Source organism: Acomys russatus, chromosome X (assembly GCF_903995435.1).
Source record: "Acomys russatus chromosome X, mAcoRus1.1, whole genome shotgun sequence".
NCBI lineage: Eukaryota > Metazoa > Chordata > Mammalia > Rodentia > Muridae > Acomys > Acomys russatus.
This window is the reverse complement of record NC_067169.1, coordinates 85,377,842-85,401,142: the sequence shown is the minus strand read 5'-3', so window position 1 is coordinate 85,401,142 and position 23,301 is coordinate 85,377,842. Positions and strand designations below refer to the sequence as shown.

General features: G+C 37.3%; 1 protein-coding gene across 1 annotated transcript in view; it reads right to left on the bottom strand.

The window, feature by feature from the left end:
• Positions 1 to 3,316: 3,316 nt before the first annotated feature.
• Pak3 (p21 (RAC1) activated kinase 3) overlaps positions 3,317 to 23,301 on the bottom strand; it is a 116,800-nt gene continuing 96,815 nt past the window's right edge. The window contains exons 13-19 of the mRNA XM_051142529.1: positions 21,904 to 21,952; positions 21,525 to 21,637; positions 20,002 to 20,119; positions 18,316 to 18,415; positions 17,633 to 17,829; positions 6,417 to 6,554; positions 3,317 to 3,888 (exon numbers count right to left, since the gene is read on the bottom strand). Of these exons, the coding sequence (XP_050998486.1) occupies positions 3,799 to 3,888; positions 6,417 to 6,554; positions 17,633 to 17,829; positions 18,316 to 18,415; positions 20,002 to 20,119; positions 21,525 to 21,637; positions 21,904 to 21,952 (805 nt within the window). The 3' untranslated portion in view covers positions 3,317 to 3,798. The remainder of the gene's footprint in view (positions 3,889 to 6,416; positions 6,555 to 17,632; positions 17,830 to 18,315; positions 18,416 to 20,001; positions 20,120 to 21,524; positions 21,638 to 21,903; positions 21,953 to 23,301) is intronic.

Genomic DNA, 23,301 nt, shown 5'->3' with positions numbered 1-23,301 from the left:
CAAACAAAATAGACACCCAGATGCCATACCAAAGCTGAGGGCAGCCTGCTTTATAGCAGAAGAATGCATTTGGAGTTCTAGCAGTGATGTCTCCTTAGCTTTGTCTTAGACAATATTCTGGTAAGAAAGCATGTGCCATACCTGAGCGTGTGCCAACCTCAGTACCCAGGCAAGTATAAAGCCTACAGAATAATTGTAACTAGGAAATATCTGTGCCCTGCATGCTCTGGGCTCTGGCCAGAGGCATCTGCTTCTGGCATCGCTTCTATGTTTCTATAGTTCCCTTTCTGTTGTTTACCTATTTAAATTAATAATATAACAATATCAAAGAAAGAAAATTTCTGAACAAAAAATTTTTCATATAATCCCACCACCCTAACACAACTGATTTCAATTATCTGTGTTCCCAGTCTTTATCCATATGCACATTTCTTTTTTACATAGATGGAATCCCTGTTTGTGTTATTTAAAAGTGACTTCATCATAGACTCTCTCTGAGAACTGGCAGCCTCATTAGAAATAAATGACCCACTCAGGAAATGAATAGAATTATTTACACGATCTTTGAGGTGAGAAATATCCATTATAGACAAACATCTCAAACTATTAAGACGGTTATACAGAAAACAGGAAGCAATTTATATTTCTTTTTTCTTTTAACAATGGAATGTGCTTCACAGGGGAGAAATAGATGTGAGGACTAGGTGGTTAAACTAAAACATTGTAGGTGCATCACAAGCCTGAAAGAAATCTGAATAACACAATTAAAGAATAAATACTTGAGTTAAATCTTTTCATGTGACTTGGCCATCCAGTAGCCAAAATGGTGCATGGATGCACAAATATTTACAATGACACATAGACAAGATCAGCAAGAACGAAGTCATTACCCAACATGGTGATTGATTTAGGGGGATTGTGTCATCCCCAAATCCTCATGGGGTTATGACAACGAACTGGATCCTAGCTACAATATTAATGTTCTATTCTTTCTTAAATAAATAATCTTTACTGTGCTTCTCACCCTTCCCTGACTTCCCCACTGCCCTATTCCTACCTCAGGACATTTTGAATCAACATTCAAAAATGTGCCCACAAATGTCTCAGGGCAAACTAGCAATGTTAAAGATCTGGATAGGCTCACCCAGATTAAGATGAGCTCAAAACAAAATCAAGGAAAGGGAATAAACCATTACTCATATGGAGGCCAAGTTGTTCAAGTATACCAAATATGGACCCTTCAGCATCATTTTGGCATGAGAAATGGTTTCTCTCTAATACTTATTAGAAATATGTATAACTCTTCAACACAAGTCCAAGACTTTAGAAGCTGCTCTCATTTGAACATGTACATAGATATAATCTTGTATGAGTACTGGCTACTGGAACAGATGATTAGATCTTGGTACAAAGTGATGGTAAAAAGGTACCTGGCCCCTCAATGTGAATATGCTGCGTGGAGAGCATAAAGAACAGTCATTTCTCTGCCAACAGTGATCTGAAGGATCACTGCTCCAGGGTCCTCTAAATAATAACAACGATAGAAATAACAACAACAACAACAGTAACAACAATAACAACAGCAACAACAAAGGCCTTTACACCATGCAAAGGATGTTAATTGATATCTTAGCCTTCCCAACCAGGGTTTGGGCTCTCTCTACTAGCAGAGCAGAGCCATCAGTCAATTGAATTCTTTGCATCCCAGGTACTTTATGGAATTCCCTGGCACTACAAGTGGGAAAAAAAATCCTTACTTTAAAATAAAATAAAGTAAAAAATTAACGTTTCTCCTCTCTCACTAGAGAGATGTGACATTTAAAAAATTTAGGCCCAGATACCTCTTTGCAAAATAAACTTGAAATTAATATAATCCCTTGATTTTCTCTTCACATTTGTCTTTTATTCCATGGTGGATATTTTCAGGGAAGGGGTAAATCCCTTAATTTTTTAATGTAGGAAAATAGGAAGTCCACCAGTGGTATCATCTTCTTAACATAAACATATGATTAGCAGAAACTCTAGAGAACCTGCTTTCATCTTAGTTGCATGAACAGATGTATCTCCTAGAGGAGAGAGGCAGGTACCATCGCTCTCCTCCTCTCACTGAATGTAGATAAATTCTTCTCAGATTTTCTGACTCTACAAAGTAAGAAATGCTGTATAGCACAGTTTGTTGGCTTTTCAAAGGTGTAGAGAAACAACTTTCTAGAATTCATACAACTGACTATATACTCAATAGAGATGCATATCCTTTTCTATGTAGACACCTTCCAGATGTTTTTCTACTTTCAAAAGATTAACTAATACATTTTAATAAATACAAATAGTAAAATAATAGTCAAATTTGGTAATTTTCCTCAAGCCACAAAAGGAATTCATTTGGACTATTTCTTGGGATATATGAATACAGATCAAAATTATTTTCTTGGTGAACTTCCAACATCTGTATGAATAGGCTTTTAAAGGACAAAAGCCCAAGTAACTAAATAAGTACATACCATATCCCTCAAAAGAGATCGGAGAGATACATAAGAAAATCAGTATCAAATGTTTAGAGCCAAGTGTTGGCTGGGATGTAGCTTTCACTGACTTTCCAATTCTTATTGAGTTGAATTCTTTATTGTATCGCTGATCTCTTGATCTTTAAAAAATTCTTAAGTGTTACAAATTGTCAAAATGAATCATTTGTACTATGAAGAATGTTGACTAATGGATGTAGTTCCTCAGAATGTGCTTGTTGTACAATGCTTATGTTGCAGGAGCACAGGAGAGGATTCCTTTCCCTATTATCCTTGCTTCTTTACTGCCCAATGAGGAGTTCTGCATTTTCCTTTCGGCTCTCAGAGAAAGTCCTATCTTTGTGTAAGTAAGGTTTCTCTTATCAGGATATCCTAGGTTTAGGACCTGGACTCACCCAGCAGCGCTGCCACATTTTCAGTGTGTCCTTTTTCTGTCATCACAGAGGCCAACAAGCTGCTTTACATGACAATTCAACTACTACATAAGCATCCATGTAAAATGTGACAGTATCTCACAATTAGAGCTTTGTTTAGACACAACAACGTTTAAAAGCCTATCCTGAACACCCATATTCCTCTCTGCTTTTGGAAAATGTCATAAAGGAAACCTTTTCCAATACAAATGCAGAAAAATAGGTACACAAACCAAGCCACCACTACCGAAGAAGAATAAAAAATTGCGACTCTATTAGGGCATGGACGTCCACAGCTTCACACAGCACTTGTTTTTTGTTTTTTTTGTTTTGTTTTGTTTTGTTTTGTTTTTGTGTTTTTTTCTTTGCTTTTTTGCTTTCTTTTTAAAAAACATTTTACATCTTTTATTTTTTTTTTCTGGACATCTAATGACAATGCAAGTGAAAAAACATCACATTGGGTAAGGGGATTTGAAAGAGGTTTGAATGCAAGAGGGACTACTCTCTAACTTAAAAACAAACACAACACTATGAAGAGGGAGTGTGCATCTTTGAGAAATCCTTTTCTTCAAAGTAAATGCACAAAATGAGGGGATTCACTACTGGCTCTTTCGCTTCACGGTGGAAGTGACCACTTAACGGCCACTTCTACATTGCTGCCCTGTGTGGGCTGCGGTTCAGGCTTACAAATAAATTACATAATCTGAGGGAAGTAGGAAAAAGGCTTATAAGAAGTTTCTATTCACTTGAAAGTTAAAGAACCCCCACCCCAATTGACTGTCTTTTCTTCCACATTTCCTGCAGCAGAGTTTTTATTTCAGTCTTACTCATCAGGGAGAAGGTGAGGGGTAAGGCTTGCACTTCTAACGGCTACTGTTCTTAATTGCTTCCTTTGCAGCGATAATCAGAGGAGTGAGGCTGGAGAGAGGCTTGGCTAATTTTAAAAACGGATGCTGTAAAAGGAAGGGGAAAAAAAAGAGGAATTACTAGAATTCTCCCTTCCCGGTAGAGCAGTTGGTTCTCAACCTTCCTAATTCTGCAGCCCTTTAATACAGTTTCTCATGTTGTGCTGAACTCCAACCATAAAATCATAACTTCTTCCAAACTGTAATTTTGCTACTGTTATGAATTGTAATGTAAATATACATAGTATCTGATATATGAATCCCAAAGAGGTCATGACCCACAGGTTGAGAACCACTGCATTGGTGTAACTTTACATCTTCAAATATCTTCTTTTTCATTGAAATATGTTTTGAGCACTCCTTGGGACACTATTTAATTAAAAAATCCCTGCCAGCTTTTATTCTTCAGAGTTTTTTCTTTTTGTTTCTTTTTGGTCTTTCCATATCACAGTACCCTATGGAAATTTACTTGGCACAGACAGAAACTCTTTTGTATAGAGCTTGGAAAATTTCACTCAGTAATGGCCAGACTCTCCATTTCTTAAATTGATGAATGGTGTTGGAGCTGCTCTCAGGCTTGAAAAGGCATCTTCAACTGAGCATTAAAGTCAATTTTACTCTGAAACCACTGGCTCCTTACTGCCAAACCCAATAGCTGTGTCTCCATTCGTTCTCTTGGCTCATTAACAAGAGTCGAAGCAAGCTAATCTCCTTTCCTTCTTTCAAATATTTGCAAAAAAAAAAAAAAAAAAAGAAAGAAAAAAAAATATTTGCTTCTTTGCGGACCTGTGACAGTCTACTACCTCAGGCCTTTCCCTGGTGCATGTGTTCTGACTCTCCTCCTCCCTTCTCTACTTCCACTTTCTGCCTCTTGCTCACTATAATGTAGCTCTCCTTAACTTCTTTTGCTAATTCATCTCTTATAGATCTCATTTCAGTCACAGTTTCACCCCATCATCAGCTTTATGGGGATGACTCACAAACACAATAGTGTGTGTTTGACCTGATGGCCTCCCTGCTCTCCTGTCTTACATTTTGATTTGTCTTCTAGACGTTTCCTCTAGTATGGTTGCTTTCCATTTTAAATTCAGCATTTTGAAAGGTATGTTAAAAATCTCCACAACGGAGTCCTTTTGTGAAGCACAAAGTACAGGGGCTTTGGTGTCCGAACAATGAAGTTCAGTTCCACCTGTGTGATAATTAGATACTTTTTTCTGTGCTCTGTTTATCTATGTGTTTACATTGATGATCATGTGTCTTTGACATCCTTGGGGAAGGGGGAAGGTGTGAGAGGGATATATATGTGGTGACAAGCTTGGAAAGATGTGGAAGTGAAGCACTTACAAGTCATGCTTTGCATTTATAATTTGAGGATCAATTAGAAGATTATCAAAGTGTCATTAGAGAGTCAATATTTTAGGACCCTGTGATGATCTGAAAAATGCTCACAGCAGAAAAGGGATGGTACAATGGTGCAGCCTTTATAGTTCCTATATATAAGATTAGCTCTTGTGTGGCATGGGTTAAGAATTTTTCCCCCAGACATGGGTCCTTGTCTCTAAAAGACGGTTAGGAGCAATTGGAACAGAATTTTCATGCAAAGAATTACTGTGGAACACAGTGAGTGTATGATTAGCACTTTGTATATCCAAGTATTGGACCTTTTGTTTAATGGGCTTATCTATTCAAAGTCAAAGAGAGAACAAACAGTTCTTAGATGCCACAGGTCTTGATATTCATCCCAAAGGAATGGTCTCTAGCAGTGAAACCACTTGTATAGTCCTAGGGATGTGATGCTTTGTCAAATTAATATATCTTTGAAAAATCTACATTGGTTTTCATTTCATGTATGGTGGAAAATCAAGCAATCCGTGGCTCAAATTAGAACTTGTTTGCCATTCAAGAGTTGTGTGAGCCTCTGTTTCCACATCTGCAAAATAGGGTCACAACAACTCCCCCCACACTGTTGTAAGAACTGAATGAGATTATATATGTAATGAGCTTGGGAGATAACAGGCCCCAATTATCATCTTCTATATTAGTCCTGAGAGCCATTAAAAAAGACAAATGGTTACAGAGACAGTCTGAACTGCATGATACTCACCCAGGCAAGCTGGTATCTGCTATTTGGCATCACAAACAAAAGGGCTTTGACCAGTAAAGCATTCGGGTAGCAAATATCATGAAAAAATAATTGCATAGTTATATAGAAAACCACCTCTGGCCAAAAGCACCTACATATAGCATCCAGAGGCACAAGTAAAATATAGAACAAAAATCCCCAACAATATCAGAGAGTCACATTTTGGTTTGTTTTTCTTTGAAGAATCAAATTTCAGGAAGAACCAAAGAGAATTATAGATTAGAATGCAAATTCTTCTTTAAAAGGCAAGGCAACCTGATCAATCAATCAATCATGTAATAGATGAAAGTCTCTATTTGTGTTGTTCAGGATCTAACAACAATGGTCTAACTCTAACTACATGTCTTTCAACAGAGATATTTTTCTGTTACACATTAACACAGAAAAGCTCAACGTATCTCTCTCTTTGTAAATTGCCCTATTTTATTTTCACCTGCAAAAGCTCCTTGGCAGATCCTCTTCTATCCACATCCATCTCAAGACAGCGATTTAAGAAGTCACGGAATACAGCTGACAGTCTCTCTGGATTCTGGAGCTCTGGGGTTCCATTAGTGGCTATCAGATATAAGGCCTATAAAGAAAAAGATCCAAATCTAATCGGCATGTACATAGTAAAATTATGTTCTTCTTGTTCATATTCTGTCTGCTTTAGAGGATAACATGAACATGGTTTCTGCTGGAAGGTGGGACTGAAAATAGGTTGTGCTGATAGCTTAACTGCTGACTCCTAACCTGATTGGTTGTTGACTTGCTTATCCTTCATTAATAGTAGTTGTTATTGTTGTAGTAGAAGTTCATCACATGGATGTACCTTAACTACTATTGTTACACTTATTGAGGGAGGTATAAAATAATGTCATTCTTAGGACAATGGACAGAAATGGAGAAGATAAAAGAAGCCAGACCCAGAGAGACAAACATGTTTTCTTTCATAAATGAAATCTAGATTTCTCTCTCTCTCTCTCTCTCTCTCTCTCTCTCTCTCTCTCTCTCATTCCCTCTCTCTTTTTTCACACCACACACACATACACACAGACACAAACACACACACACATATATTTGTGTGTGTACATATGACATGAAAGTAGAAGATAAGCTATTAAGGAAAAGAAAGGGGATGGGCAGTGGATGTCAGGATAGACAAATGGGGGTCAGACTTTGCCAAGTACACACTAACACATGAATCAAAATACCTTTCTGAAAGACACCACTTTGTATAATGAACATGATCTATAAAATTACATATATTAAGAAAAAAGTTAAGACCAAAAGCTTGTTAAAAGAAGCTCACCCTGGCTTTACAATTACTTTTGACTTGATTCTTAAGATGTATTTTTCAACTTTTAAGTTTTCCTATTATGAACACAATATTGACTTTATTATTTTGACTCCACCCTGAAACATTACTTAAAATGCATTTTTAAAACTGTGGCATCGAGTCCTCATCTATTCTACTTTGTCTTCGGAGGATTAAACATGTTTTTCATCAAACACTGCCCTTCAAGGAAAAAAATCTTCAGATTATTTCTTTTTCAATTATTGTTTCCATTTTAATTGCAACAGTATAATTTCAACCTAATTACCATTGCAAAACCCCACATGTTCAGTTGCATTATGGACTAAACTGGTCTTTGTTGACTGGCCTGGGAACCAAATCACTATGTATAAGGCTAATTCTATGGAAAAAATGCACTGTAGGGTCCAAGTAATTAACTTTAAAAATGAACTTTTGGAACATATCCTGTGTGTAAGCTGGGGGCTGTCTTCATAAAAAAGAAAATTGCTATCCACTGCCTTGATAATGAGACACAAATACAGTCGTAGCCAATACAACAATGAAAACAAAAAGGGTTTTAGCAGCAAAGCCAAGTCTTAGATGAAGAAGACTGGATAAAAGAAATCTGGCCATGAGTGATGATGTGCTGTTTTTAAAAAGTAACTGAAAATTTAAGGAAAAGGAACTGACTATTAGAAAGTGAACTAGATATTTTGTATAGCTGCTTTTAGTGTAAGCAAGAAAGCACAGGGTTATCACTGTGTTCTCCTTCCTCATACCATCAACCTCCCAACTTCCTACAGTTTATTCTACTAGGTTCTACCAATGCAACATTTGTATGGCTTTCACAGTCATCCACTTCTTTCTGTCACTATTATCTTGGCTTAAGATCAGTACTTTTCTCAGACAACTTTAGCATTGTCCCTATTTGGATCCTTTTGTGCTTAACCACACTCCATTTAACAATTGCATCTTAACACATGTTTCATTTCGTCACTCAGTTATCTACTTAAAAGATCTTAGTATCCTCCTATTGTCCAAAGATATGGGTTTCAGATGGTATTGTCCCAAATTCTTCTCCAAGAGAATTTAGGGGAGAAAGGAGAAGTTAGAGAAATCATAGAGATTTTCGGAACTTATGCTCATATGTACACAGTTTCAGTCAAAAGTGTTTTGCGTTGCTTCCTAGTTATCATTCCAACCATTTCATTGGTCCACAGGACACAGTAAGGATTGGCATGGCATATCTTATGATTTCATTTATGCTTCCTTTGTCAGCTTTCTTCTGCTGTATTCTCACTCTAGGGACTTTCTTTTCCCACTCCCACACATACACACTAGCCAAAGCTCATGTATTAGTCACACCGATTTGTTGCTTAATTCTGAGTAGGAAATACTGTTTCTCTGCTCTCCTGCTATCTTCATCTCCTTCTAGTATCTGGTAAACTGTTACTTGACTGACACTGACTCGAATGTTGTCTCCTCTTTAGTCTTTGGCATCTGTCTCAGGTAGATGCAGTATTAAAGCATCTTTTAGAGTACCGCTTTTTGTTTTAGCACTGAAGATCTTTTGTCCCTCAATCCAAGCAATAAGGATAGTTGCCCTTCTTCTCTTTTGAGATTCAGCATCCACAAATCTATTTTTACAATGCATTTGTTTATACTTTTTTATTTATTTACAGATCTGTCTTCCCTCCTTGACTGTGAGCCTAAGGAAAGGAAAAACTATACTATGATCATCTCTGAATTTTGAAGTCATTTTCTGAAAATGGATACTTTGAACGATGTATAATAAAAACCAAAGTTTACAAATTTAGTTGCTCTGGGAATATAATGAATTGATAAACAAAATATAAAGGCTAAAGTTTGTAAAATAAATTATTCAGTCAGATTATAAGAAAATAAGCAAAACATAAAACCCACAATATTTGAGTTGGCAAAGCTGGCATGTGAGCATATTAACTGCCACTACTGATTGGGGAAGAAATAAGAATGCTCTATGAGTAATGTATATAAGGGCATACTGTCACAGGGAGGGACATCAGGATCAAGCTAAGAACGACATGTTTGATTCAGACAAACACAGAGATGAAAGAGAGATAACAAGTGCTCCCAGGAACTTGAAAAAATTGTGTTGAGAAACGTCATGGTTTTAAATTTTTCTCTTTTTTAAGCTGACACTGAACAGGGATGGCCTTATAATAGAACGTATTAGAACATCAAGTAGGCTGTATTTCTCCTAAGGTGAGGCAATATAGGGCCATTACTCATAGACTGTATTTGTAATAGAAATAAGATTTACAGAAATAAAATGGTAGCTGTTTTCACTGTATAAACAGTACCGAAACATTTGTAGTATTGCAGACTCCCCATGATAACTATAAATAGCCTGACAACAACATACAACCACTAAAGTTTTCCCTAACTCTAATGTGCAACTGAATTTACCCAAATACTAAGAGAAAACCAATGTATCAAATTGGAGAAAGAATTAAATTTACCTTATAGGCAATTTCCTCACTTGAAAAAGATCAAATCCTTCACTGTGGAAGTTACCACATTTCTCCAAAGAAGTGCCAAGACAATCCATATGTAGCCCATACATTTCCATTATGGCAGTGTTGCAATAAGACTATTTAATTAAAAAGCTTTAGTTTGTGACTTAAGTTCATTATAGCAGTTTATAATGTTTACGTTAAGTCATTGGAAAACAAACCAAGAGACTTTCATGGAAATCTGCTTGCGAGTTTAACAAGTCCCAACAGCAATATAATGAAGCACTTTATGAAAAGGACAGGTTAGGGTTGAGAAATCTTTCTGTAAGCTGAGTATTTGAAACTCACAGTCCATTTTTCCCGTGGCAATTATTTTATACATGGTGAATGGCTTCCCAATCTAGTACACTCAAAATCTGCTGAACATACAATATAATTGAACAACAAGAGTAAGAAGGTTACTTACATGTCAACATCAGTATATGATCATAGCAAGTATAAATATATAATTGATTCCATTACATATAATATATGTAGCACGTATATAATAACCAATCTTGCTTTATGAAAAACATCATTGTCATCTCATATAATCCACACAACTATTTCCTGAGGTAGGATAGTATGATTCTTAACTGACAGCTAAAGAAAATCTCCTGTGGGGTTAAGAATAATAACCTGCCTAATGTCATACTTTTAACAATATAGATATCATCAATATTTGAATCCAGGGAGTATGAGTTCTGACTCCATGCTCTTAACTTCTGCATGTCACCCTCTCTCACTTTTCAGTCTCTCAGCAGAGGCAGACAAGAGAAGTCAAGAAATGAGGCATGCTATCTGTGAACATCTGGCATACTTCATGTATTTTCCCATGTCCGGAGAAACTGGGAACTCTTGTGGTCAATGATTCTCTACTTCTCTATTATTTTGAAAATGAAGAGCAAAAGATACATACATAGCTGGAGGGGGGAGTGTGTGTGTGTGTGTGTGTGTGTGTTTGTAGGGGGTGCATACTGAGAGTTTATATTACCAGTATTTATGCGCAACTGAATTTACACAAATATTAAGAGAAAATTAGTGTATCTAATTGGAAGAATAATTGAATTCCTGTATTTTGTATTCTGCATGGTTCCTACAACCTCCTGCTGTCCTGATTCTGTTCTCATTTTAGATTTTTTTTAACTCAATGCTTTATGAGCAATATTTGGCAATGAGCAAGTTGACACCTTATGATTTAGTTTATTCATTACCTAGGATTTAACAGGTTAAATGCCAGAACATAGTACTACTTCCTGTGTGCTTAGGAATTGTGTGAAAGGCTTGGACATTCCTTGTTTTTCTAAGAAGTTTAATAGAATCCACTCTGCAAAAAGAAACCACTATATGTACACACACTACTGCATACCATACTTTGTTTCAACTTCACACTGCAGTATGATATAGCATTGTAGTCCAATTTACCTCTATATTACCTTACACACAAAAATCTCATCTGTCACCAGATTATGAGGAGCTGTTGTTTTGCTGCTTAATCCCTAAAGAGCCATTTAGAATGAACTTAGGGATCTACCTTATAGACTGATAATAAAAGGTAATTAGGTAGTACTGACTGATTAAGTGCCAGACTAGCCTTGGAATACTCTTTTTTCCAAGCAGAAATCTTTGGCCAATGACATAAAATAAATACCAGATGACTCTGACAGCCCATGTGCTCATTGTTAAGAAATGTGTAACAGGCAACTTGCATTCATGATGTGACACTGCATGACCTTAGCAGTACTCATGGTTTGGAACTATGGGGCATTTGAATGTATGAGTTAAGATAACCATGTTGATTTTTTAAAATCAGGAAAGAGAACAGTCCAGGAAGTCAGGGAAAGGTGAGATGCTGTGATAATGAGAGGAAATGGAAGAGAGGAAGGCAAGGGCAGGAGCCAAGGGACAGCAGGAGGGAAGGCAGTTGGTAGAATGAAGAGAGAGAAATAAGGATAAAGGCCAGAACATAGGATAGCTTCATTCTTCTACTGCTCCATTTCTCTCATCCTGTAATGGTGAGGAGATAAACATGCTAATTATCCGGATGTGATCAATGCATTGAAATATCTCATTTGCTGGAGAGATGACTCAGCAGTTAAGGGCACTGACTGCTCTTCCAGAGGTCCTGAGTTCTATTCCCAACAACCACATGGTGGCTCACAACCATCTATAATGTGATCTGTCACTTACTTCTGGCCTGTGGGTGTACATGCAGGCAGAGTACTATATATAGAATAATAAATAAATCTTTTAAAAAGGGAGAGAGAGAGAAGTATGGGATAATGGGGAAATAGAAGGACCAGAGGGTTCTAGAAACCTAGAAATAGAACATAATGACGGGCAGATCTGGGCCCAAGGGTTCTGCACAAACTGTAACACCAACCAAGGACAATACCCTCAGTAAACATTGAACTCCTACCCAGATCTAGCCAAGAAGACAGGACATTCTCTACAGATGAGTGAAGAGTGGGGACTGACTTTCACATGAACTCTGGTGCCCCATATTTGACCATATCCTCTGGATGCGGAGGCCTGGTATCTCTCAGGGGAAGGATAGCAGGCTACCAAGAAGAGACTTTATACCCTATGATCATATACAGGGGGAGGAGGTCCCCCTCAGTCACAGTCATAGGGAAAAAGAATATGGTGAAAGTGGGAGGGAGGGAGGAATGGGAGGATACAAGGGATGGCATAACAATTGAGATGTAATACGAATTAATTAATAAATTAATTAATTAAAAAAAGAAATATCACTCTACTCCGATAATATATATAATTATTGTTTGTTAGCCAAGAAATTTAAAAGTTAAATTGAGAAAGAACTACCACTGGAAAAGTGACTATATTTAACAATCACTCCCTACACTGTTAATTTCAGTTGCTCACCACTGCAGTATTTTTTTATGATTAGTATCAGTGTGACTTTGTCACGTCCCACACACAGCATGTTTCACACCATGGTCAAACTTTTTTGCTTGGTAAGATGGGGGGTGGTCCTTATATTCTAGAGGGCACATTTGGTCTGGAGGTGATGAGATAGGCTGTCTACATGCTTTCTGAAGGTCACTTCTGTGAAAGTACACTTAAAGACAACACTACAATCTTCCTGGCAGGGTCAAAGAAAGGTATAGCTACCTAAAACCAAAGCACACAGAATCAATAAACAGAAACATACATTTGTGTCTTTGTCTAGGTGCATCTCATTGGATATGACAACAAAGGAAATGAATTAAAGAGGAAATGCCCCAATGGAACCAAGAACCCTGACTCTTGTTCCCTTCAATAGCCTAAGGAACTCCATGGAGTCTAGGGCTTTGTGGTTCACACTAGGCAGGCAATAGCTTAGTCAAACTGTAATCATCTAAAGCAGCAAGGAAAGAGAGCCCAACCAAGAAGTAACCTACACAAGGTAACAGATTCCAGACTGGTAGACCTTGACACAGAACTCCTTCCTTGACTCCCATAATCAATAAAGTCAGTAGAGATGCCAGAAAAATTTCTCTAGTCTTTTCCCATGCATCAACATCCCCTACATGTGAGGATGAAGTATTTCCTTCTTTTCAACACCAGAAAGAAAGAAAAGGAAAAGAAATATAAAAGGCACCGCAAAAAGGCCAGATTACTTCTTGGAATAAGTTTTAAATCAACAGCCTCTTTGGGGTCCCACATCAGATATCTTGCATATTAGATATTTACATTATAAATATTCATCACAGTAGCAAATTTACAGTTATGAATTTTCAATGAAAATAATGTTATGGTTGTGGACACCATAATGTGAAAAACTCTATTAAAGGGTCACAGCGTTAGGAAGGTTGAGAATCACTGGAATAGATGTCCTTGATGAGAATAACTTGGTGTTCTGAGAGGCTCAGCTAAAAACTTTCTGGGAATGTTTTGATCAGAGTGCCAATGGTTTTTTAAGCTGATATTGTGGCTGAAATAGAAAGGACATAAAACAAAACAAACCTAAAAGTCAGAAGTTATCTTTAGTTTCAGGAAGACCCTGATTTTCTTGGTGAATTCATATTTCAAAAGCCATAAGATAAAACATATGAGTGGACACTTCAGTGAGCAAATGTGCAACCACAACCCAAGATTCATTTCTTTACAATGATATTTGATTTTTGTGGACTTAATTCCTTAGCCAATGGTATGGTACTTATTAGTGGAATAGACATATACATCCATGGGTTATACCCAAACCATCTGAGCCTCTAAGTTCCCTGAGGAATGATAAAAAAAAAATCAGAGGATATGGGAATCTCTCTGGGCCAACAATGGTTCCCTGATGGCCACATTTTTAAACTTTCTCTTTTCTTCGCCTGGTTAATTTCTTGGATTTTACTTTGCTATGGAATCAGTTTCTTCTTTGGCTTTCTTCTGGGTCATAATTCACTACTTTGAACTGTCTGCTTCTGTATAATCTACATGAAACTTTCAGTTTTTATATGGCCAAGTCCCATTTTCCCGTGCCGAATTCTTAAGGGCTTCCTATCATTTGACAGGCAATATTTTTTCTTATTAAAAAGAAACACTGTTACTATTCTATAATTATTTTACTTGTAGTTATCCCAACTCTCCCCTCCTTTTAGGCATAGGTTAAGCCTTCAAAGGAAGAGGAGTGTCAACAACCCATCAATAAAGTTTGCTGCTCTACAGTGGCTTATGGAAAAAGAAGGAAATGCTCCCAGCTCTCCCTGAAATACATTCAAAACAATATTGACTGAGTGCTAGCAAAGTCTGCTTGCTTCTCTGGTGTTCAGGAAGTTTATGTCTGACTTTAATTCCAAATGAACACACGCCATCAAACTCAGACATTCCAATCCACAGCACAGGTTCCAGAGATTGGAGGGAACAGGATACAGTTTGACCCTTCGTCGCTGTTGTTCAGTAGTTAGGGCTTCTCTCAACTATGCCTAATGGTCTTGGTACATACAAGCTGTCTAGAATTTCCCTGATCATATAAAAAATCAAGAAAGCTGTCATTAAGTATCAGCAAAGATGGATTGAACTAGAAATGATCATGATGAGTGAGTTAACCCAGAAGCAGAAAGAGTCAAATGGTATATACTCACTTATATCTGGACACTAGCCCAAGAGGCCTGTCCCATGAAAGTCTTCACTTACCAGGAAAGTGGGACAGAGGAGAGGACATCCTATTGGGACTCTAGGTGAGAGAAGCATGGGAGAATGGGGAAATAGAATGATCCAGAGGGTCCTAGAAACCTACAAGAACATTATGACCGGCAGATCTGGGCCCAGGGGTCCTGCTCAAACTATGGCACCAACCAAGGACAATACATGCAGTAAACTTCAAACTCCTACCCATATCTAGCCAATGGACAGGACATTCTTCACAGTTGAGTGGAGAGTGGGGTCTGACTTTCACACAAACTCTGGTGCCTCATATTTGACCATGTCCCCTGGAGGGGGAGGCCTGGTGGCACTCAGAGGAAGGATAGCAGGCTACTAAGAAGAGACTTGATACCCTATGAGCATATGCAGAGGGAGGAGGACCCCCTCAGTCACAGTCATAGGGGAGGGGAGTAAGGGGAAAATGGGAGGGAGGGAGGAATGGGAGGATACAAGGGATGGGATAACCATTGAGATGTAATATGAATAAATTAATTAAATATATTTTAAAAAATAATTGAGAGTCTTTCATATCTCTTATAAAGTTGTATGATTTTCTAGTTCCCAACATTACGACTGGTCACCAGAATCCAAGAAAAGAGTAGGATCTCTACAGTGTCACACTGAACCTTTCTGTCTCCAATCTTCCTATGGGTTCAGTGAACACTCTTTTCAAGTCCCATATAAGGGCATCTAGGCATCTTGGTCACTGTCATTTCTCTAAGGAAACTCAATAACAGCAAATTTACAAGCAGGGCTTGAAAATATTTCTGGCAACTAGAAGAAGAGGGCTTCAGAATTAGGCTGCCTCAAGCTCACTAGTTGATTATTTACCCAGAGGCCTAATCCCATAAGGAGAGTAAGGCACAATGTTAGTCAATCCTTATCTGTGGAATTCAACAAGGTGGTCTTTTTGAACACACTTTTTCTCATAATCCTAATGTAGACTTCCTGAACTCTGTGGTTTATTAATCTGTAAGGACTTGTTTTGGTAGAAGGCTATGAATCCTAAGAGACAAGCTATTAATTATGAGTTCTGATGTCAGGCTAAAAGACGCCTATGGAGATTACAACTTGTTTCCTTTTTTTCTACTAATTACCAGTCTAGCTAAAGAGAGATCAGTTATGACTGGGGAACAGAAGAGAGCAATAAATGCATTTCTGAGACCAGTTGCCTTACAGAACCATTTATTTCATCCTTAAATTCCCCAGGTTGTAAATTACTCAGCAGAAGGCAGAAAGCAAAATAGCTGTAATCTGTTTAGTGCCACTAAACTTCGAAGACTCAGAGGAGGAAATCTATAGAAACAACAAATCTGATGTGTTCTTTCATTGCTGTTGCTTCATGGGAAAATATAGTTAAACAATAAGGAAAAGCCTCTTAATTATCCTGATGCGCTGTTCCACAGGTCAGGGGTGGACCGGATTAAATGCATGAAGGGCTGGCCCACAAATGGTGGGAAAATGCCCCTTCTCATCTACGCAGCCCTGCAGATGGCTAATCAATGCACACATCTCACCTGCAGATTGTTTCTTGAGACTAGTGTTAACAGCCCCTAGCATTCGCTAGGGCATTCATTCCCTCATATCTGTGATTTTCTAGGATCAGCGGCCAAATACCAGCGTGGAATCAAACGGAGGAAAGATGAGAGGAGGCTTCTCCCTCCATATTGAAAGCATGGTTCTCAATTACAAAATTTTCAATTGCAGAAACAACTAGATGTTTAGTTCACAGATTTCTTTGCATATAGAGAGAGCCACATGTATTTGGGTTGAATATAGATTTTGCAAACACAGTGAGGATACACTTAACTGATTACTAAGGGCAATGGGTTTTGTATCCCAAGGACAAAACACAGTCTTAGGCTCTTCATGACAACGATAGAGACAATACCTTTGGCAATGATGCTGTGTATGAGTTTTAAGAGTAGATTTGAATCTATGCCTATTTCCATTTAACAACAATCTTGTGTCCTTTATGCATATGAAATCTAGCATCAGCTTTACTGTGAAGCTCTTTACACCCCAGTAGCTTTTGACCGATTTCTACATTAAGCAAGTGATTCTTTTGTATTTATTTGACTTTTACCCACACGATCTCTGAGTAAAGCCGGTGGGGTTAGCCTACAAGGTGGAGGTTTTCATTTTTTTTTCTTTGCAGAAGTAACTGAAGTGCTTGAGGATCAAACCTCCAATTATGTAGTAGATAACTGAGTTCTCTACCCTAAATAGTTTTCATATTGACAGTCTTCTAATTAAGCTTGTGATCTCATCAGGCTGGTGCTATGTTTATGTCTGTTTCATTCATTGTCAACCAAGCTGTTTTTTGCTCTATGAATCATTGCAAAGAAAAATGTCCAACTTAAAAAATGGTAAGTGTTCTGGTACTGTTTTACTGTGTTAAAGTAATTATGAAACAAGAGTTTCCTAGGTCAAGTATTTTAACATATGATAAAAATGCCTTTTCTTCCTTCATCTTTTCTTTCTTCCATTTCTACAGCTTTATAGTATATTAAAGAATATTAAAGGCTTTTGCTGTTAGAGAGACTGAGAACAAGGCACTTCCAGTGCAGAGCAATTTATATATCATAACTTGTTGTCTCTGTGTTATTTGTTCCAAAAAAAGTGCCAGTTCTGACCACTGGTATTTTTTCTTCTCTGTTCTCTTTTTTGGGGGAAGGAATAGGAAGTTTCCTGACTTACCCTGAGTGGATTTTCATTAAGGTAAGGGGGTTCACCTTCCACCATTTCAATGGCCATGATTCCCAGAGACCAGATATCAACTTTTGGACCATAAGCTTTTCGAGTTACCACCTCAGGTGCCATCCAATAAGGGGTTCCAACCATAGTGCTTCGTTTACTTTGCTCAGGAGTGATTTGGGCACAAAACCCAAAATCAGCTGTAGAGAAGAAAAATCTATTAAAGTGTGCCCAAATATTTTTTGCAATAGTTTATTTTTCCATGTTGTTGAACTTTCTTTTAATGATAAAATGAGTCCCACAATTGCCTAACTCAAATCCTGATCATTTCTTGATCTCTCCGCTAGTCTTGATTTCAAAGTGGTTAGAAATTATTGACAAAGGTGATGCCACTTTCATTAGCCTTTCCAACACTTTCTCATATATTTACAGGACTTTTACATTTTCCAGTTAGTTATTTGCCATCAAATCCATTCTGGATACCATTAGAAATTCTGAAATATTAATTCCAAAAGTATCTGGTCATAATTTATAGGAAGAGACTAGCACATGGGTTCTTTAGTTCAAATTAAGCCCAAACTGTTTTCAGATCTATCACTTTTAGTAGCCATCATCTTTTCAGGAAAGACAGTAGAGCAGCAGAAATTCCCTAATATTTTCTTAAATGTCGGAATCCAAATACCTACTCAGTTTAACAGAACCATCCATCCCAAGGAGAATATTGTCACTCTTTATGTCTCTATGGATCACTTGGTTTGAGTGCAAGAAATCCAAAGCTTGGAGGCACTATTGGATCAGAAAAAAGGTTATAATTATATCACAAAGAATTTTTTAATTCTATCTTGCATCTTCAGGTAAATTTTGGAAAAGGTTGTGCTATTATATTGTGAAGTGAAATTGCATACTGAATGCTTTAACACCATTTTCAAATCACACTACCATTTACAACAGCGATGATACTTAATCTTATATATTTGAAGGCACCCATGCCCCGCTATAGACTAAACCATGAAGAGGATAATGAAGTGAACCATTAATTACTACAGTCCAATTGGCCAGTTAACATAATCATGCTTTTGTTTTGTTTTCTAGGTGATATTGATTCAGCTTGGTCTTATCCAGATGTTGTAAGCCTCAGTGTACGTGCTGAGATTTGACTCATTAGATCTAGTGTAGGAAACAAGAATGGACAATTGAAATAATTTCCTTAGCCTATTTCTGATGTCTGAGGATGGCCAGTTATTTAGTTCCAAAGTTACTTGTTTGGAAATGTCTTTGTCTTGCAATACTAAAAGATACAAAATACAGGCTCAGGTAGAATATCTTAATAAGTGAATATCAACTTGATTCATGGAAGATGAGGAAACATGATTTGTTGCTATGTGTGTGTATGTTCTGAGCAGGAGTAATCGGAATGAGGAGGGTCAAAGAATGAGGAAATTGAAGAGAACCATGCCAACAGAAAAATTAGATAATATTATTTAGCCTGGTTGCACTATCATTGGTTTTCAAGTTTCCATTTCACACTGTAGAAAATTTCACGATGAGACTCCATTGAAAAGCATATGTTATACATTTGATCAACATTGATCAAAATAATAGAATAAAATACCATCGAATCTTCTAGAAGCTAAATGCACTAACTCTGATATCTCTTTATAAATGACAGATCCTCAGGCCCACTGAAGGCCTATAAGGAATATTCACTGACTACTGTGAAAGCAATTACTTTCTGTGGTCAGGGAAAACTGTTTAAATTGCTTTCTAGGCCCTATGAGATGGCTCAACAAGTCACAACACTTCCTGCCATGCTTTACAAATTGAGCTCAATTTCCAGGACCCACAGGATGGAAGTAGAGAACTGAATCCCAAAGACTGTTCTCTGATATCCATATGTACACAAGTTGTTCTCTGATATCCATGTGCACACATCACACACACACACACACACACACACACACACACACACACACGAATAAATAAATGTATTGAAAATTGACTTCTAGAAAATAATGGGAACATAACGTAGTCTGTATTTTATGAGACTCATTGATCATGCACGGATCAGAAAGGCATTCCATGTGAACATAATATTTGCTCATGTTCGTTGACACTACTATGTATGGACTTAGATGCAAGGTGTCCTGAATGGCATATTTGTGCTTAAAAGAGCCACAAAAATGCAACCAAATAAGGCTCTGGCACAGGTAATACAAAGGCATGACATTAAGTTATAGTTTAAATACATTTTCCATTTTTAGTAGAAAAATATGCCATTGTTATTTTGATGCTAGAAATATTCTAAATAACCACTAGGAGAGCATTGACAGATTTCATGTTTTTTGTCAGGAAGGAACATTTTCTTTTCTTACCTCTCTACAGACAGCTGCTATCTGTCCTTCATCCATACAGGTTTCTGTGACCACATCAGTCAAAGAGCCACCAGCCAAGTATTCCATGACTACCCACAGTTCATCACCCACTAAGTAGCTGTAAGAAAAAAAGAACATTTTGACTTTGGACTAAGGAGTAGATACTCTAGTGTCCTCAGGCTTTATCTGTGATGAAAGTCAAGTGTAAAAAGGGTTATACGCATTATCTTTAACTGATTATTAAGGAACACACTCCAGTGCTCAAACCTGGCGTCACTGGATAGCCTCACCCTTCAGGAAGAGTAGGATATTATTCAAATAAATTAGCAACATCTTCTTGTAGAGAAGAGTGACTGCAGTGCAGCGACTCCATTATGCCTTAATACCCATGTCACTAAGCTTGGTATGGTGGCACACACCTGTAATTCCCCCTACTTGGGAGAATAGAGCATGACAACTCTGAGTTTAAAGGTAACCTTGGGGATATGATAAGTTCCAGGCCATCATGAGCTACAGGTATATTTAAAGAAGAAAAAAAAAAAAAAAAAAAACCAGAACAAAACAAAAGCCTACCTCACTATGAAGTAAGACTTTTCTATTTTGTGATGCTAATTCTATAGAACTTTTGGGTTCCAATAGGCAAGTCTCTTGCAATTCAAAGTTCATAGGCTCCATTTTTATTAGTTATGGACAAAAGCCTAGAAATCAGCCCCTTTAAAAAGTACAAATGTAAGTTTGCATAACTATAAATACAGAAGTCGAATTTATGTCACACTGCTGTAGATGGGTCATGAAGGATACTGCAAGAATCACTGATTAAAACTTGAAAATTCCACTGTCCTTTTATCTGTCATTTTCCTACCCTATTAATGTCTATTGGCCTAACACATACAGCAGGCTAATGGAACTTGAGATCTAGCCTTATGTCTTTTGCATCCCATCAGAGAACAAACTGGTGGTGCTAAGCATACAATGACTGAAACTCAAAGAGACAGATGTTAACCACAAGAGAAGAATTAACACAGTCTTTAAGTGCCTATTTGTAACATGCTCTTAATACTGCTGATTAACAAGACATTAATTACCTGCTGTAGGAAGAAGGTTTAAGCTGAAAGTCTCAATTCCCTCGACCTCACTCTGTTAATCATAAAGTATCCATTAAAGCAGGGCTATAGTTGTCTGCCTTCTTTACTTAGCCTCCTAGGGACCATATGGCTCCAAATAGACACGTGATTAAATGTTTAATCACCAGTGGTTTCTCCTATATGTAGTTGTCTATTTCCTGCCAACATGGAGCCACCATCCAAAAAAGGAAATCATACAGACTACTTATATTCAGAACCAAGTCCATAAAATATATTTTCAAGTGTTTGATGGCTAGACAAATATTTACTCTTTTACTTGTATCATTTTAGAAATATTTGTAAATGGTTATCAAAGGAATAAATTCCCAATAAATAATTTGACAAGAAAACAACATCTTAGGAATGAAATATATAAACAATAAGAGAAAGAGCACTTACCTATCTAAATAATTAACAATATTGGGGTTCTTATTTTCCCTCATGACAAGGATTTCATTAATAATTAATTCCTTTTTGGGTTGCTGTTGAAGGTTCATTTGCTTTATGGCCACCTGAATGATGAATAAAATATAAGAACAAATTATGACTATTAAAATATACATGAATATAAATGTACACATTCTTTATCTACTATTTTTTTCTGTTCTACAAATATGAACCCTTTCTTTTATCAGTCATTAACTCTCTATCTCAGATGTTCGGTACATCAACAAATTACTCTCCCATAATAACCCCATGCTGCACTAGACACACATCATCAACAAGAAAATTTGATAAACACAAAGTAAATTAGTAAAGACTGGATAGTAGTACATACCTCTTGTCCGGTTGCAATGTCTAGTGCTGTGTAAACAGTGCCTGATGCCCTGGAAAAGCAAAAAATTACCCAATGAATAAACAATCCATGTATTTGCGATATTCACCTTGTACAAAAATGATTTTCAGGTCAGCAAAAATAGCATGATCAAGATTCAGTGATGAGGTAGCACAGGAGCAGTTTCTTAACAATTATTGTGCTAAGAACACTTGATATTAGATCTACTCTCTTAGCAAAGTTATAAGTGCACAGTAGTGAAACAACTGCTTTATATTGTAATTACATCAGAAATAATCACAATGCATCCTTTGTGGTGGATTAGGAGCTCTCATTAGACTTTCTGGCACCAGAATGCCTGCACTATGCATTCTTAAATTTAGAATACTAAGCCTTGTTCTTCTTAGGGAAGCCCTATAATACTCCATATTCTTTATGTATGAAAATGACCAACATTTCAGGCCTCTGATTAAACTGAAGTAAATTTCAGAAAAGACTAGATGATCTTTTGCTTAGGCAACTGTAACTCAACTGTTATTGTTGCAGCTACTTTATGTGTCTATTTATGTGTCTCTAACCCCTCATTTAACAAATCAGTTAATTTCGTGTTTCATCAGTGCGGTACATACACAAAGGAATATCACTGTGGCTCTGTTGCAGAGCTTCTGTCATTTTTCTTTCTTGTTGAATTTCTCAACAATTTCTGTGAGTTTTCACTGCTGTGAAATATCTATATTTTTTAACCTATCATTCCTTGAGTGTTTGTAGTATTTGTGCTTCTATTTTGAACTTTGAGTACATATCCCTTGCGTTGCAAAGAGAAAATGTATTGTCCAGCTTAATTCCCAGTATTTTTCTGCGAACCACACCTGTTTTCTGAATGTCTTTCCTTCCTAATCTCCAGGTGAGGAGGTATCCATTCCATGGTGGCAAGTAACACAGCTGGGATAGACATCTGTCCAATGACTCCTTTACTAGGTATTATGATGCTCTAAGATTTAGGTGAGTTTAAGCAATATCCCCTTTTCCTCCTTCCTTCCTTCCCTTCCTCCCTTCCTCCCTCCCTCCCTCTCTGCATTTGTCTGTCCATCCTTATTTGTCTCCTTCTTGCTCCTACATAACCCAGGATGGACTTGCTGTGAACTTTTTATTTCAGCCTCCCAAATATTGGGATTACAGTCATGAGTCAAAACTCCAGTCTCAGGAACTGTTTTCTTATGTCTCTACTCCCTGGATAAGCCATAGCATTTCTTAAAAGCCTGTGGAAAGTGCAGTATAAGAAATATTTGACTAATAGCAGCAATTTAAGACTGCTTCACCATCACAAACCATGCAATACAAGACTGGTAATTTCCCCTCAATGAATTTCATTCCCCTTAGAAGGAAAACGGCGACCACAGT